At 52.6% G+C, this 17,098-nt stretch overlaps 2 protein-coding genes across 2 annotated transcripts; both read left to right on the top strand.

Annotated features, from left to right (window-relative positions):
* Positions 1-3,390: 3,390 nt before the first annotated feature.
* On the top strand, positions 3,391-6,611 carry LOC142856784 (epididymal-specific lipocalin-9-like). Its single transcript, XM_075984432.1, has 6 exons — positions 3,391-3,507; positions 4,056-4,192; positions 4,407-4,480; positions 5,185-5,292; positions 5,461-5,562; positions 6,458-6,611. The coding sequence occupies exons 1-6, from the start codon at positions 3,409-3,411 to the stop codon at positions 6,472-6,474; spliced, it is 537 nt and encodes a 178-aa protein (XP_075840547.1). The 5' UTR covers positions 3,391-3,408; the 3' UTR covers positions 6,475-6,611.
* Positions 6,612-8,225: 1,614 nt separating this feature from the next.
* On the top strand, positions 8,226-12,629 carry LOC142856981 (lipocalin 1-like). Its single transcript, XM_075984607.1, is given in 7 exon segments — positions 8,226-8,393; positions 9,159-9,295; positions 10,039-10,112; positions 10,322-10,429; positions 11,752-11,847; positions 12,487-12,514; positions 12,581-12,629. Coding segments are annotated over 7 exon segments (660 nt in total).
* Positions 12,630-17,098: the final 4,469 nt, after the last annotated feature.

Raw genomic sequence — 17,098 nt, forward strand, 5'->3', positions numbered from 1 at the left:
CTATTCAGCTTCCTCCTCTCCCCTTTCTTTTTCCCTTCCCCTCCTGTCTTTCCTGTGTTTCTTTCTTCCTTTCTCCCTTCCGGAGTACTAATCATTTCCTCCGTAGGTTTCTGGAAAAGTGGTGTCTAGCCACTGGCCCGGAACCGCTCCTTCCTTCAGCGTGAATACTTCCCTCCCCTCCAGCTTCCTGATGAGTTACAAAGGGAAGCCATGGTTCCAAATACTCTCTCTGTGAGTGCCCTTGTCCCAAGTTCTGCCCCCAATTCCCCGATTGGCCCCTTTTCAGAGGTTGGCACAGTCCCTTGAGGGAGATTCATGTCTTAAAGCTTTATGTGCCTGTTCACCTTGCAGACCCAAGCACCCTCATTGGTGACAAGAGGGCAAGAGACATGTCACCATTTTGCACCTGAAGGTGAGGTGCAGGCACTGGGAAAACACTGGAGTCTTCTTACTACTTCATACCTTATAAGCCAGGCCCCGTAACCTAAGGAACAGGAGACCTAGGGCTCTCAAGTGAGCCAGACACGAGATCAGCCAACAGGTACCAGAATCTGGGCCACTTGTTCTGAACTGAGGTATCCCCAACAGCCTCCTCCAGCTGGCTCAGCTGGAGCTACCAGCAATGAGTTCTAAGTAGCAAGAAACGGGGTGGGGACCAGAAAGCTTGTTAGAAAAAGACTCATAGTGGTGTCTTTGTAGAGCGTCTCATGGTATCTGGAAAGGGGACAGGCAGCTGCAAGGTGTCATGGCCTGAGCAGCAGCTAGATTCTAACACGACAGCCTTCAAGTTAGTCCCTCAAGTCCCCAGATGACCATTTGGCACATAGAGGCTGAGTCCTCTTATATGAAAAGCTGATTTAAGCCTCCCAGTAGGTCCTTAGCTTATTTTGCATTTCTCTGTGTGGCCTACAACCAGGAGAACCATGGGAGATGACTCAACAAAAGGAAGTAGGCCAGACCCAGAATGCCATGGGCAGGCAGGCATACACACACACACACACACACACACACACACACACACACACACACACAGCTTTCCAAAGCCTAAAACATCATCCAAGGGCACCTAGCAAGTGATGTCCACAAGCCCCAGGAGCTAAGCCAGATGCCTCTCAGCTTGTCTTGGCTATTTGAGCCTGGAGTCCCTGGTCCACTAAGTCGCCCACTGTCATAGGCATAGTGAACGACATAAAAAGCCAGCTCGTAGCTAAAAGACTAAGAGCCAGCCATCAAAGGTGTTCCCAGAGCTCTGCAGCTTCCTGTCCACCAAACCTGCCCTAGGACAAACGTCTAACCCTAGAACCCTCAGACCAAAGAAGCCTCCGAGCTACAAGAATGGGAATTCCATTTGGGCCTCAAGGGCTCACCCCTGGCCATGGGAAGGTCCACTCTGTTCCTGGAAGGCAGGCAGTGGGAGAGGTTTTTGATGGTACCCTGTGGGCTAGGCCCAAGGGATGGATGTCCCCATGAGTTGATCTTTCAGTCTTCTCGGTGGTGGAACTGAGTGTGACTTCATGCTCGGACACTTGAGAGGAGGGCACATAATGACCTATGGCTGGGAGATGGACCTGCACAGCCCCTGGTAGCCACAGGAGAACAGTGGCTCAGGGTGTGGTCTGAGCAGTCCAGAGCTTCTCACTGTCGTGTTAAAACGGACACAAGGACCTGGCCCAGCTTGCCTCTATGAAGGGTGATGCATACCTTCTTCAAGCTTCACTTTCTACCTTGGGGTCCCGCCTGGCAGTGCTCGCAGGACCTGGATCCTTACCTGTGCTGGCCCATTCCCTAGGACACTGTTCTTATGACCCCTTCACCTCACCTCACCACACACAGAAACAGGAGATGAATACAGACCCAGATCCTGTCCATGAGGCTGTGTGAGAACCCCCAAAGAGCTATACATTTCTGAAGGCTCCATGACCCTCACCAGCCGCCATCCCACAGGTGTCTGATCTGTGCCCAGGATCAGGTGGTGCTGACATACCCATTGGGGAACTTCCTCATGCAGGGACTTCAGCATCCTGCATTCAACATCTGGATGAACATGGTTCCTCCCGCAGCACTCCTGCCTGGAAGCCCCTCATGGTGTCTAGGGTTTGAAGAGTGACATCTGTCCTCACCCAGGTCCTTCAGAATATTATAGCTTCACCCTACCCCATGCCTCTTTTGCTGGCTCCTGTCTCCATGGGCTCAGTCTGGAAATTTCCACTATATTTCTAGAGCCAACACTGACCCCAGGCTCTGCTCAGCTCTGCCCAGCCCCCAGCATACGTTGGTGGATACTAGAGAGGCCATTTCTGCGAACAAGTCCATGGTGTCCCAAGGTGATAGTGGGAATTTCCACAACGTTCCGAGAATTGTGAATTTTCTGACAGAGGCAATTGCATGCATGTGAACATGTACCAAGCAGAAAAGTGTTGTCGTGTGTACATGTGTGTACTCAGATGCATGTCTACTCTCACACGCAAGCACACTTACAGGCAAAGCACATAGGATCAGAGGCCCACAATCGTACTGCACACATATATACATGTACACTCGCTCATGATGTATACAACCATGAGCTCGTGGCGCATGCACACATGTATGTGTGCACACATACCCCACCTGATCAGAGCAGCTGCAGCTGAATGACAGAAAGCCCAAGTCATAGCAACAACCTAGCCGGAGCCCTCGGGCTTCACCATGGAGCACAGTGGGCCTTCCACCGAGACCGTTGGAGTGGCCCTGGACTACCCTGGTCCTTCTGTCATCAAAGGAGGGAAAAGATCTGGAGACTAGGAACTCAGATCTCCTTGCCAACCCCCAACTGGATGGCCTTGAGCACTTCTGCATGCACGCACGTGTGATCAATTATGGCTCTGACCTTCAGAGCGATAATCCTTTTAGTCTCACTGACTGAATAGCCTGGCTTCCAGACCAATACTGGGGCTGGGGTTGGGGCTGAGGCTGGGGCTGGGAAAGCAGGGAAGCCTCTGCCACAAGGGGATTCCATGGGCATATGGGAAGGGCACAGAGGGTACCCTGAGGGGTGTCCTCCCCATGGCTCAACACTGTATATCCTGCTCAGCCTTCACCTGCTGAGACGTGAAGGCTTGGCGTTGGCTATCTCTCTGGGCCAATGAGGTGCCACATCCAGAGTGTCCCAGGCCCACCCACAAAATCATCACAGTCCAGAAGCCAAACCACACAGTGTCCCAGGCCTGGCCCACACTCTGACCTTTTAATGGAGGCATCTTATAGCCCCAGGGCTGGCAGCATCCTCCCCTGAACTCCTAAACTTGTTGGCTCCTGTGGGTGGGGGAGGGGTAGAAGAACTTCCTGCCTCCGAACAGTATATATGCAGCCAACTGGGGCCTCTGAGCACCCATATCCTGAGGACTCATCCCAGGAAGACACAGCAGAGTGATGAAGCTTCTATTGCTGCTGGCTGTGGGGCTGGACCTGGCCTGGACCCAGCAGGACCAAAGCCAGGTTCCGGTGCAGCAGGGCTTCAGCCCTGATCAGGTGGGGTCTCTGAATAAGGCAGGGAGTCACCCCATATCTTTTCCAGGTCTCTGTCACCTTGAAGTGTCTTGACTGCAACTCCCTACAATGGGCACCAAAGGACTGGCATTCTACTTGAGGCCAGGAGCTCAGGGGACACTGCCAGGTCCCCCAGAGTATGAATCACATAAAAGCCCGACTGCAGTTGGCCAGGCCCCAGGAGGAACCTGAACCTAGGGATCAAATAGGAGAGACAGGGTAACCAGGTTTTCTACTGTGTGTGCTATTGCACAGAGACCCTGAGACTTTCATATGGTAGACGACGCCACCTCTCTTCAATAGAGAGTCAATATATTCTATCAGCACTGTCCATGGGCAGTGGCTGGCCTGTCTGATTGGGGGGTGGTGGAGGAGGAGAGTCAAACCCTAAGGCACCTTCTCAGCACACAGTAAGAGAGGTAAGGTGAGGTCCATACTCTATACCTCGGCAGGACATTGCCTGCCGTGACCCACTGCCCAGGGAGATGACTCCCAGGACTCTGTGGTCAGGATAGAACCTTGCTCTGCAGGTGACAGGGGCCTGGAAGACCCTCAATCTGGCTTCCACTAACCGGTCCGTCATTGAAGAAGGCGGTGCTTACCAGTGCTTCATGACTAGTATTGTCCACCTGGCCAACGGCAACCTGAATGTTACCTACTTTCACAGGTATTCTGGCGTGTTGCAGGGCCACATTCTCTCCACCACCTCCCAGATGCCCAGCTCTTTAGGGTTTAGATCCCGAGAGGGCCCCGCCGATACTGATCCTCTGGGCTGCTCCATGAAGGCAGGGCATCTTCCAGAGCTCCCTCTGGGTGATCCAGGTGACCTGGCAGGGCCCCGTCCCTCAGGGCAGGGCTCAGGAAGGCTATTTTCCTCTTAGGAAAGATGGAAAGTGCGTGAAGGAATTTCTCGTGGCAGAGAAAACGGACATCCCTGGACGCTACACCTTTGAGTGTGAGTGAGGGCAGCCGCTCCTCCCTCCCTGAGGGGTATGGTGGCTCAAGTGGGGTGTGAGGGGCTGCTGGGGTCAGGAAGGACGGGGATGGTAATCATCCGGACCTAGCAGTGATGTCTTCCGAAATTCAAAAATCCAAATTAGCAACCCAAACTGTGTCCCCTTGAGTCTCAGGGCTCTCCCATAATCTTCCTAGAGACCCAGCCCAGAGCTGACCTTCTTCAAATGGCAGGCAGTGGAAGGAAGGCTAGAGGGGGGAGGCACTCAGGAACCCGCACCCAGCTGTGGCTCTGGAGTACTGTGTATGGTTTTTCCTTTGGAACAGATGCTGATCAAGCTAAAGGAACACAAAGCAGTGTTGGGGCAGTGAGGCGCAGGACTCCAGATAACAGGAGAAGACAGAGGGGGAGACTCGAGCCCTTCCCCTTCCTTGGCATGCCCTCCCCACTTTCTGACCCACAAGGAGACCCAGATCAAGAGACAGGGGAGGGAATTGGGGGGAAGCAGAACAAGAGGAAGACTGATAGAGAGGCAGAGGCAGGAGAGTGACTGGCTGGTAGGTTTTGTGCCCTGGGCTCTGCCGACTCCTGTGGCTGACCGTGTGGAGGAGGAGTCAGGCTGCGCCAACTGGGGAAGCACAGGGTACCTACCGGGAGACACAAGGGTCCTAGCAATCTTCATGACCGTTGGTTTCTTCTTATAGACCAAGGCAAAAACTATCTGACTTTCGTGGCCGTCACTAAGGACTTCCTCATCATGGACTACGAAAACCATCATGAAGGAAATATCCTCATTGTGGCTGAGCTCCATGGTGGGTGCCATTCCCACCCAGAGCCTCAAGACTGCAGGGGATGACAGGAGAGCTGGAGAGGCGGGTGGGGAGGCTGGGGGAAACTAGGGGCTGGATCTGTTCTCCCTACCCCAAGTACCCTCCCTACAGTTCTCTGTTCAACTGTGTTCTCCGCCCTGCTGGCTGTAGGCAGGACCCTGCTTTCAGGTAAACTGGGATTGGTGGCCTATTTGAAGCACACAGCCAGAAGAGGCATTGGAGCAGGCAACATTGAGGACGTGTCCTTGGATCGTAAGCCTCCTTTCCTACAGCTTCTTCTCTGTGGGTCCCCAGCCACAGTGGCTATGAAGACTCTGACTCCTTTGGAAATCAATGGGATGGCAGGATGGGAGGTCTGTGTGAGGCTTAGCAGAGCTAGGGCTGGTAGGAAGATGGGACACTGGAGGGAGAAGGGGACGCACGTGATGAACTCTGACCTCCGCTTCCTCTTCGGTCCACAGCAAGATGTAGCTCCTGAGGTCTGTGGGTGATTAGACTCCTTCCAGTCTTCATCATCCATATTCTGGCAGACAGACTTTTCCAGGCAACATCCTGCAGAGCCTGGCCCCAGAGTGTAGCTATCAGGGTTTGGGAAGGATGCTGCACCAGGGCCCAGCCTGAATTAGAACATCAGGTGGGCCCAGAAGACTCAGGCTCTCTCCAGGGTTCTGGGGTGTGTGTACATGTGCCCCGGTACACACTTTATTTCTGGCCACTTCTGCGCCTCCCGTGCTCTGCGCTTTGCTCGGAACCCCACTCTGCACACACCCTTGCATAGCACTCCCCTTCCCCGGGGCTCCCTGGATCCAGGCTTTCCCCTCAATTCTGTCTCCTGGCTTCCCAGACTGCCCCTTCAGATCCCCAAGAAAGCAGTGTGAGCCTATTAGCCTGTGTCCATCACAGCAGTACAAAGCTTGGAGGGACGCCATAGGTTCTTTAAAACCCTTGCTCTGGGAACCACACCACAAGGTGGGGACAAGGGCTCAGGGCTTAGTGGATTTGGGGGAATATGGCCCTCATGGAGAGCTTGGAGATCAAGGCCCAGGAGACAGGGACAGCAGGGTGATGGGAGGGAGGAGGCTGGGCACGGGGAGGAAGGGACAGAGAGGAACGTCAGGACACTGATCTGAAGCCTATGCTTCCCTAGCTTGTAACCATGCCTGAGATCAGACCACTGGACATCTGCTGCCCTCAAGTCCAGGCCTGTGCAACCCAAGAGTCAGCGCTGTCCACGGCCTCCGTCTCCTGGCATTCTTGATCATCATCTCCTATCCATTCATCAACTCCGAACCACCCTTCCCTGTGTAGCAAATAAACCCAGCATCCACCCATGGCTTCCAGTGCCTTTTTGTCTGTACTCAAAGGCCACGGGGATCTCCCCTAGGAAGGGGTGGCATCCACCTAGTTTCTGACAAGGTGGGGTAGGGACGGTGTCCCCAGGTAGAAATCTCATGCCCAGGGCAGCAGCTGAGCTCTGAGGGGCTTCAGGGACTTCTGGATTCCTGAGACTGAGCTATTCAGACCAGACCTGGGAGGACCCATCTCTGTATGTCTGAGCAGGCAAACCTGAATGGCCCAAGGAGAGGGAGGAGCAGCATTGCCACCTTTATAGAGTCCTTGCCTACCCTCCCCTGAACCTGAACACGCTCTTATTATAGGAACAGCCAAGGTCAGGTTAGCCGTGGGCAGGGATTTTCTATTTATTTAAGATTTCTGCCTCCTCCCCGCCACAGCCTCCCATTTCCCTCCCCCTCCCCCAATCAAGTCCCCCTCCCTCGTCAGCCCAAAGAGCAGTCAGGGTTCCTGGGCAGGGATTTTCTGTCCTCTAGGATATGAAGGACATATCATGAAGTCCCTCAAAGCCTGAGTCATTGTATCTGTGGCCAGGAGTGGAGGCTAGGACCTTACCCAAGAGAGCTATGCATAGACAGAAAGATCTTCCAGGTCAGGCCAGGTCCTCCTTGCCTGGGTTTCTGACCTTCTCCCAAAAGTGACTGTTTCCTGCCTTAGAAGTCATTGTCTGTAAGTGAACTTAATCACGAAGTTAAGGAGCAGGCAAGTGCCTGGCTACTGTCAGCTCAACCCCAGTGGGAAGCTGGACCTCTGGTTGCCCAGCAACAAGCTAGTCCTCCACCAAACCCAAAGACGGAGCTGGCCCCTGTGTGCAGTTCTCTAGAGTGTCCCTGAGCCAGGTCCCTGCAGAACAAAAGAGAAAAAAAACACAACAAAATCAAAACAAAACAAAAAAATAGAACAAAATGCCTGGAAAAAAGGCCAGAGAAGGAGACAGCGCAGAGGAAGGGGTCACATTTGGCCCGAGCTGTTCAGTGTGGTGTTCGGAAGGAGTGAGTAAACCTGGGGTCTGACCCTAAAGCAAAGGAGGACACTAGAAAAGTGGCCACCCCATGCTGTCCTGGACCCATGGGGCAGAGTGGCCCTGAGGCTGCCAGAGGGCTGGTGAGAGACATTCATAATAAACAGGTATGGTAGCAGCCCACACCGGCAGGGCGCTCACATTCCTCAGGTGCTGTCCAGAGAGATGGTCTGTGTGGACCTGTGCTCCCCTTCACACCCCAGGAAGGAGCTAGCTGGTGTGAGGTGAGCAAGGACGGAGGAGAGTCCCTCCACTCCTGCTCCTGTGGCCAGTGGATAACACACCAGGAAGATGGCAGACCTGGGGACAAGGGGCTACACTCTGAGGGAGTAGCAGACTCACCTATGGTCTTCTCCTAACCAGCAGCCTCTCCCTGGGCTCCCAGGACAGACTGCAATGTGGTTAAGCTGCCCCGACAGGCTCACCACGTTTTTGTCTCTCTGGCTTGAGTGGTACCCAGCTCTGTTTCAGTCCTAGGGAGGGCTGGAATGTGCACGGTTGGGAGGAGAGAAAGGCGGGCCAGTAGATGCTTAGAAGTGGGATGCTTAGGATATTCTCAAAGACAGGGAGCTGCTGGGGCCTGCTGCACTTGGTCCCAGGTGCCATGACACTCTTGAGGGCCTGGCTGCTGTTCGTGGCCTTCAACATAGATCTGGCCCAGAAGAATCTGGAAGAGGTGCCAGTGCAGCCCGACTTTGATGCACATAAGGTGAGTGTCACGGCCGGGTCCAAGCTCCGTGCTGGGGTAAGGACTGGGTGCAGTGTCACAGCATGGGTGTGCTTAAGTACCCCGACTTTCCAGGAGCTCTGGGAGACATAGTGACCATTAACTAACAGTGATAATTGAAGCTGGTGGTCCAAGAGCAGACTTGGAGGCTGTAGAGCCCTGGCTGTGGAAGCAGAGCCAGAGCTGAGATGACAGGTCCCCACTAGGACACGGTGCTCAAAGTGTGTCTGGCTCCTGTCTAGCTCTGGGTCTTGGTGTCCAGAATCAGATGTGGGGACTGTACCAGGCTGGGAGGATTGGTGAGAGCAGTTCCAAGTCATGACTCTGGGGAACAGAACTCAGGCCAGTGATAGGAGGGATGGGAGAGGCGGGGGGCACTAAGAAAGAGGGGGCACTGAGGAAGAGGGGGCACTGAGGAAGAGGGGGGCACTGAGGAAAATGGGGGCACTGAGGAAGAGGGGGCACTGAGGAAGAGGGGCACTGAGGAAGAGGGGGCACTGAGCAAGGGGACAGAGAAGGAAGGAACACCGGAAGAGAATGGAAACGAATATTTCTAAGCAGAAAGTCACAGCTTGCACTCTGACCAGGGACCCCTAGAAGCTCACTATACTGGGGCGGGGGGTAGGTGTAGGTAGTATACACCCTGGGCATGGGTGCCCATCTACTGACCAGGCTTATTTTCTGTACACTGAGACCGGAAGCTCAGAACTCGTCATCTCTCTGGTCCCCATGTCCACACTCCCGCAGGTGGAAGGACGTTGGTTTACCATCCAGCTGGCCACTAGCCACAGGGACCTGGTCTTGCCCACTGACCCCCTGAGACTTTCCCTCCACTCCATTCAGACAAGAGACAGTGGGGATGTGGACTTCGTGCTGTTTGAGAAGTGAGTGCCTGCAGTAACTCTTATCTCCTGCCCAGAGCCCTGAGGGGTTAGCACGGGTGGCCAGAGGGACCGTGATATCGTACCAGACTGAAGGCTATGGCTTGCAAGTACATGCCGCAAGGCTTATGAGAAAGAGCAGAAAAGGCACATAGCTGCCAAGCCTGACTGACATGCCCTCCAAGATGTGGTCTAGCCTCCAGCCATGTCTGGTTCTTTAATGTTCAATTATTGTTATTTAAAAGTACTAAAGTCACCTGAGCTTAGTTCATGTATCTGTAATACCAGAATTTGCAAAGTAGAAGCAGGATGACCAGGAGTTTAAGGTCATCCTTAGCTATATAACTAGTCCAAGACCAGAGTGGACCCCACGAAACAGGAGCTTTGTCTGTATAGAACAAGAACCGTTAGAGACAAACAGGTCAGGACTGTGAGCCCAAGACCCAGCTCTGAGGACAGTCAGGCCTCAGCCTCTTCTGGAAGCCTGGTTTCATCCAGGATGAACAGGGCCATCATCCATCCCCTGTGAGTAGGACCCGTTCCTCTCCTTACAGTGACCAACACCTGTGGCTACCATCCTCTCTCTCCATCTGTCTAACCCTAATGAAGGCTGCTCCCAAACACTGGGAGCTGAGAACTGGGGACGATTTCAGGGCTCTTAGCCAGGGTCCCCTCCAGTGTTCCTCTGTGCCTGGATCCAGCCACCCTGTCAAGCAAAACTACGTATAAATTTCTCTTCTCTCTAGAGGAGAGGGGGTATGCTCAGGGATCAATATCACTGTCCATCCAGCAGGGCTCCCGGGCCAGTACCAAGGGACATGTGAGTACTTCCTGGGGAACCCGAGTGCTATGCTGAAGAGGGAGGTCCAGCTGGGGGTTACAGATGCCCTTCACAGAGCCCAGCACCCGGAGGAGCTACCAGCTTTGGGCAGGCTACACAATCCTCCCAGTGGTGTCACGGTCTCTGTGGGAAGGTGGGGTACTGGGGACAAAGGGCAGAGGCATTTCATGTCACCCGGTTTTCCACAGTTGAGGGAGGCAGTATGCACGTCCATTTCATCAGCACCGACTACAACAACCTCATTCTTTATGTACGCTTTGAGGACAACGAGGTCACAAACCTGTGGGCACTTCTGGGTAAGTGATGGCTCTCCCCGGCCCTGGCTGCTGTGTCTAGGTCCTTTGGGAGGGGTTGGTCACTCCCTAGTCTGACCAGAGACTTTCTGTCCAGAAGCAGAGTTTCATGACGGCTGTTAGGGGGTGTGGGCAGCTCAAAGCGACACCCAGGCTCTCACCAAACAGGAACCTGCATTCAGGCAGCTCATTCACTGTAACATGGAGGGTCCTGTTTGTTTTGGGGGTTTCTGTTCCACCTAGTACCCCACAACTGTTTAGCCCCAAAGAAAATCACACATAGGTCTCCATAAATTATAAGCTGATTGGCCCATTAGCTCTGGCCTCTCACTGGCTAACTCTCACATCCTGATTAACCCATTTTTCTGATCTATGTTAGCTATGTGGCTCAGTATCTTTTTTTCAGTGAGGCAGATCACATTCTGCTGCTTAGGTGGTCTGGGCAGGAGTGGGAGAAATCAACTTCCTCCTTCCCAGAATTCTCCTGTTCTCATTACATCATTTCTACTTCCTGTCTGGTTTTCCCACCTATATTTCCTACCTGGCCAATTAGCGTTTATTTATAACATGATTGACAGAATACAGACAATTCTCCTGCACCAATTCACTCATTACTCATTCACATCCTACTCATGAGTATCAGGTGTCGGATACAGTCTGCTTCTGTCCTGGGATTAGCAGTAGCTGGGTCCTTCCAGGATTCCCAAAAGGAAGCATCAGGGAAGAAGGACATGAGGGGTTGTTAGGCAGCTGTTATATCTTGAAGACTGGAGGCAGGTGGGGTGGGCCACAACCAGGGTCCTGGTGACACTGAAGGTAGCCAAGAGCCTTGAGCTCTAAGAAGGATCAGGGGCCGCAGTCAGGGAGGGGAACACGGGTGTGCAGGCAGGAAGCTGGGGCTTTCTGGGCTCCTCATGTGAAGGACATGGGCCTCATTCATTTATTAGAGATGCATTAGACTGCTGGAATCAGACCTGTGCCTCCCTCTTTTCCCGTGTTGGGCATAGAACTCATGGCTTCTGCATACCAGGCACACGCTTCTCCTGTTGGTCACACTGGCTGTCCCCGACATGCTTTGAGAAGAGACAGTGAAGGGGCTGTTGTGGTCACTGGGAGAGGGAGGTGCTGGGTCTGGGAGGTAACTGGGGAGGTGGTACTGCTCCCCAACCAACCCCAACATATGCCCTGCAACTCAGGAGACAGCGTCAGGCAGCTGAGGGTCGGGATCTCGGTGCCCTGCTGCGAGGTTCTGCTCCCTCCCTGTTTATCCAGGAGAACTGAGAGCTCGGAGACCTTCTCCCTCATTGTCATCTTTCTAATTCCAGCCAGAAGAATGCTTGAGGACCCTACATGGCTGGGGAAATACCTGGTGTTTGTAGAGAAATTCCACCTTCAAAAGGCCCCCATCTTCAACATCGCTGGTAAGAGCTGCCTTCCAGCTGCTCCTCAGCTGTTTAAGGAGGTCCTCTCTTTCTCATCCATCCCATGATGCAATAACAACTCAAGAACAGCCTTCATGATGTTGCTGTTCTGGCCAGACCTGTGTTGGATGCTTCCCCTGCCAGGCTTTATGTGGTACCTTGAGTCACAGTGATGAGGGCACTTACAGACTCCATGCCACGGGTGTGGCTCAGAGACAATCCAGAGTAAGGGAGAGGGACACAGCTAGGAAGAGGACCTGGGTGTGACCCAGATCTCAGGGTCTCCTGACCCCAGCACAGAGCCCTTTGGCACCACCACTCGGGATGTCATTTAGTCAATCAACAAGCACACAGCCGTGTCTGTGGAACAAGACAGGCTTAGATCACACCTAAGCAGACAGCAGCAGAGGAGGAGCAAGGCTGCACTGGAGCCATTTGTCAGGAGCAGGGGCTGCAGGGGATTCCTTGCATGTGCAGAGGTCAGGAAGGGTGTCCTCAGAGAAACCTGAGGCTCCCTGGAAGAGAGGACATGCTGAGGATATGGGGGGGGGGGGGGGTTGAGCCTCTACCAGAGCACTGACTGATTTGAAAGCAATCAAGTGAAAAATTTAATCCCACCCTTTTTCTTCCTCTCCACAGACCGGTGTCCCCAAGATAGGGCCTAGATGTCGCTTCCCACTTGGGCCCCTTCATCTTCTGCTGTTTCAATCTCCCTTCCTCCTCCTCATCACAGCCAACAGCAGAGGAAAAGGGGCTTCCTTCAGCAGTTCCTAGGGGCCTGAAGCCCAGAGCTACCCCTGCCTGTCTGGTTTTCCCCTTCCCCTTTTTCTCTGTGGTAACCGAGTCCCATCGAACACCACAAAGGGATCCCCAAGACTCCCCGCCTGATCTGTGACTGAAGAAATGTCCAGGAGGCTTAAGAGATACGGACTTGAAAGAAGGTGAGCAAATTTAGGTGTTCTTATAGAAAACGCCCCATTGTGCACAGAAAATTTACTTGGGGGCTGAGGAGTGGCCCAAGGGCAGGGCTCTTACCCAGCACACTTAAGACCTTACATCCATCCACATTTGATAGCAGCCAAAAAAAAGTAACTCGACTACACAGAGATGTGACATTCCTGTGTAACCTTCAGTGTTCTGGGAAACATGACCCCTCACTCTGTAATAAAAGAGACTGGCGAAAGGGAGCAGTTATTTTAATATACTATTCTATAAAAAGGGACTCTGTCGTGGAGAAAGGGGCCAAATGGCATAGCTGGTGTGTTAGCCATTGCCCTATTGCTATGAAAAGACACCATGACCAAGGCAGCTATTATAAAAAACCCCATTTAATGAGATGAGACTGACATACAGGTTTGGAGGCTTGGTCCATTGGCATCATGATGGGAATCAGACGGGCATGACACCTGGCACAGTAGCTGAGAGCTACATCCTAATCCATCCACAAAGCCTAGCCCCAGTGACACACTTCCTCCAACAAGGACACTCCTAATCCTCCAAATTCTTCCAAGCAGTTCCACTCCCTAGTGACAAAGCATTTTCAAATACAAGCCAATGGGGCCACTCTTACTCAAACCACCAAGGTTGTTGTGCTGATTCGGCATGAGACAGCAGTTTGTTTTAGTTTTATTTCTGAGTTTTGCTTGTTTGTTTTTAATATGTGTGTGTATGTAAAAGAGAGAGGGGTGGGAAGAAAGAGAGAGAGACAGAGGAGAGAAAAAAAGAGCGAGGGAGAGAGAGAGAGAGAGAGAGAGAGAGAGAGAGAGAGAGAGAGAGAGAGAGAGACCAATACCAAAGAAGACCAGACGAGTTTCGGATCTCCTGGAACTGGAGCTATATTACAGATGGTTGTGAGACCCCCAACATGAATCCTGAGAATCAAACTCAGGTCCTCTACAAGGGCAACAAGTGGTCTTAACCAGTGACCCATCTCTCAAGCCTGAGAGAATGGTTTTTAAAGTCCCTCATCCCTCTTCACCCATAGATGGTCACTCCTGTCACGTGCTTCTGGCACAGCCCACTTCTTCCCAAATTCCCCGTCCTATTGTTCAGGACACAAAATCTTATCTAATGACTATCCTAGGGGTCGAGACTGCCCCCTTTGCTGATTGTGGACTCAGTCACATGGCCGACAACCTGCAACTTCCCTGCTCTCTGAGACAAGCACCAGCCCCCAGCTGGAAGGGGGAGGGACCAAGAGCTTCCCTTGATCTGTACCTCTCAGGCACTCTAAGTGTACTGAAAATGGGCCATATGGATTTATTTCTCACAATATGATGCAGATTTAATAACCCTCGGTTACTCTACACACTAAGCAGCTCAATGTCTGGTTACAAGGACTCCTCCCTGAGGGAGAAGTGAAGATCTACCCGCTCCCCACATGGTACCAGTGGTACCTAAGTTTAGCCTGGGGAACCTATGTGTTTGTTGACTTACTTACAGAAGTGTGGGTGGCCCCTATGCATCTGCCTCGGAAAGTCTTTACCCAGTGTAGATGGGGGCTTCCCATAGCTTCATAAATGGAGCTCCTCTCGGTTAACTATCTCACCCAACCACTCTAGCGCCTCTAAGACCTGAGGCCTCCTCATACGGTTAGGACAGAATTGGATACAAATTCTTGGAAGGGCCAACTGAATCCTCAAATGTGGATCCAATGACAGCCTCGCCCCCCTTCCTTCTGTGAGGGAATGTCAATAGTCAACAAGCCCAATCGTGTTGGACCCTTGCCAGTAGGAACAGCTGATCTGATGAAGATGGCAGCTGTTTTGTTCAGAGGACCTTATTCTACAACAGGTCCAGGAAGAAATTTTTCCTAAAATACAAAATGAATCTGAAGTTTTCATGAAGGCATAAAAAATTTTGAGAAGTTTCAAAAATAAAACAGTGCATAGAGCTCCAGCCTTCCACCCTAATGTAGAGAGAGGAAGCTGAGAATCACGTGGCATTAGCTCAGGACAAAAGAAAGGCCAACAGAACTGGATGAGATACCAAGCTATGAGCCCAACACAGGGATGATGGGAGACCAAACCATGAGCCCACAGGGATTATGGGATACTAAGCCATGAACACACAGGGGATGATGGGAGACCAAGTCATGAGCCCAACACAGGGATGATGGGAGACCAGGCCATGAGCACACAGGGGATGATGGGAGACCAAGTCATGAGCCCAACACAGGGATGATGGGAGACCAGGCCATGAGCACACAGGGGATGATGGGAGACCAAACCATGAGCCCAACACAGGGATGATGGGAGACCAGGCCATGAGCACACAGGGGTGATGGGAGACCCAGCCATGAGCACACAGGGGATGATGGGAGACCCAGCCATGAGCACACAGGGGATGATGGGAGACCCAGCCATGAGCACACAGGGGATGATGGGAGACCCAGCCATGAGCACACAGGGGATGATGGGAGACCCAGCCATGAGCACACAGGGGATGATGGGAGACCCAGCCATGAGCACACAGGGGATGATGGGAGACCAGGCCATGAGCACACAGGGGATGATGGGAGACCAAACCATGAGCCCAACACAGGGATGATGGGAGACCCAGCCATGAGCACACAGGGATGATGGAAGACCCAGCCATGAGCACACAGGGGTGATGGGAGACCAGGCCATGAGCACACAGGGGTGATGGGAGACCCAGCCATGAGCACACAGGGGATGATGGGAGACCCAGCCATGAGCACACAGGGGATGATGGGAGACCCAGCCATGAGCACACAGGGGATGATGGGAGACCAAGTCATGAGCCCAACACAGGGATGATGGGAGACCAGGCCATGAGCACACAGGGGATGATGGGAGACCAAGTCATGAGCCCAACACAGGGATGATGGGAGACCAGGCCATGAGCACACAGGGGATGATGGGAGACCAAGTCATGAGCCCAACACAGGGATGATGGGAGACCCAGCCATGAGCACACAGGGGATGATGGGAGACCCAGCCATGAGCACACAGGGGATGATGGGAGACCCAGCCATGAGCACACAGGGGATGATGGGAGACCAGGCCATGAGCACACAGGGGATGATGGGAGACCAAACCATGAGCCCAACACAGGGATGATGGGAGACCCAGCCATGAGCACACAGGGATGATGGAAGACCCAGCCATGAGCACACAGGGGTGATGGGAGACCAGGCCATGAGCACACAGGGGTGATGGGAGACCCAGCCATGAGCACACAGGGGATGATGGGAGACCCAGCCATGAGCACACAGGGGTGATGGGAGACCAGGCCATGAGCACACAGGGGATGATGGGAGACCAAGTCATGAGCACACAGGGGATGATGGGAGACCAGGCCATGAGCACACAGGGGATGATGGGAGACCAAACCATGAGCCCAACACAGGGATGATGGGAGACCAAGCCGTGAGCCCACAGGGATGATGGAATAATAAGCCATGAGCACACAGGGGATGATGGAAGACCCAGCCATGAGCACACAGGGGATGATGGAAGACCCAGCCATGAGCACACAGGGGATGATGGGAGACCCAGCCATGAGCACACAGGGGATGATGGGAGACCAAGTCATGAGCACACAGGGGATGATGGGAGACCAAGTCATGAGCACACAAGGATGGTTCACCATGGGACTGGAGCAGCCAACAGAGGCAAAATGTGTTCAGCAGACAGAGCCGGGGGAACAAATGCACACGGGGAGAGAAAACTGGTGATCTTAAAGGACATATTATCTTAAAATTACTTTCTTAAAAGAATCCACAAATGTCTATAACATGAATACTAAACTTTGGGAAAAGGTGGTGACTCCAGGATATAAAACTCAGGATAAGAGGGGCACTATCAGAATGTTTGACCCTCGTATACCAAAGGAGGGCATTGCTGACGAAATTGAACTAGGAACTTTCATATGACCTTACTGTTAAGTTTAGTTTCTTACTGAATTTGTTCATCAGAATTTTGGTAATGAGGAACCAAGTACAGGGTGATCTAGACCAGGGCTTCTTAAAATTTTCTGCTTATGACCATTTTTACTTGAGATTTTTTTTTATGAATTTGTAGACAAGATTTTACCTTGTAGCTCTGGCTGACCTAGAACTTGCTATGTAGACCAACTTGGTCTTCAACTCACCGAGATCCACCTGACCTCTGCCTCCTGATCAAAAGCATGTGCCGCTATACTTGACAACCAGAGATATTTTTTCCACTAATTCAGGTATACATAGAAAGATAGGTATATGGATAGATAGATAAATACAAATGTATAA

Source organism: Microtus pennsylvanicus, chromosome 9 (assembly GCF_037038515.1).
Source record: "Microtus pennsylvanicus isolate mMicPen1 chromosome 9, mMicPen1.hap1, whole genome shotgun sequence".
NCBI lineage: Eukaryota > Metazoa > Chordata > Mammalia > Rodentia > Cricetidae > Microtus > Microtus pennsylvanicus.

Excerpts from the sequence above, each read along its gene's own strand:
- LOC142856784 (XM_075984432.1), top strand. The coding sequence starts at position 3,409 with ATGAAGCTTCTATTGCTGCTGGCTGTGGGGCTGGACCTGGCCTGGACC. Across the intron at positions 3,508-4,055 it reads AGGGCTTCAGCCCTGATCAG|GTGACAGGGGCCTGGAAGAC; the intron begins GTGGGGTCTCTG and ends CTTGCTCTGCAG. Across the intron at positions 4,481-5,184 it reads TGGACGCTACACCTTTGAGT|ACCAAGGCAAAAACTATCTG; the intron begins GTGAGTGAGGGC and ends TTCTTCTTATAG.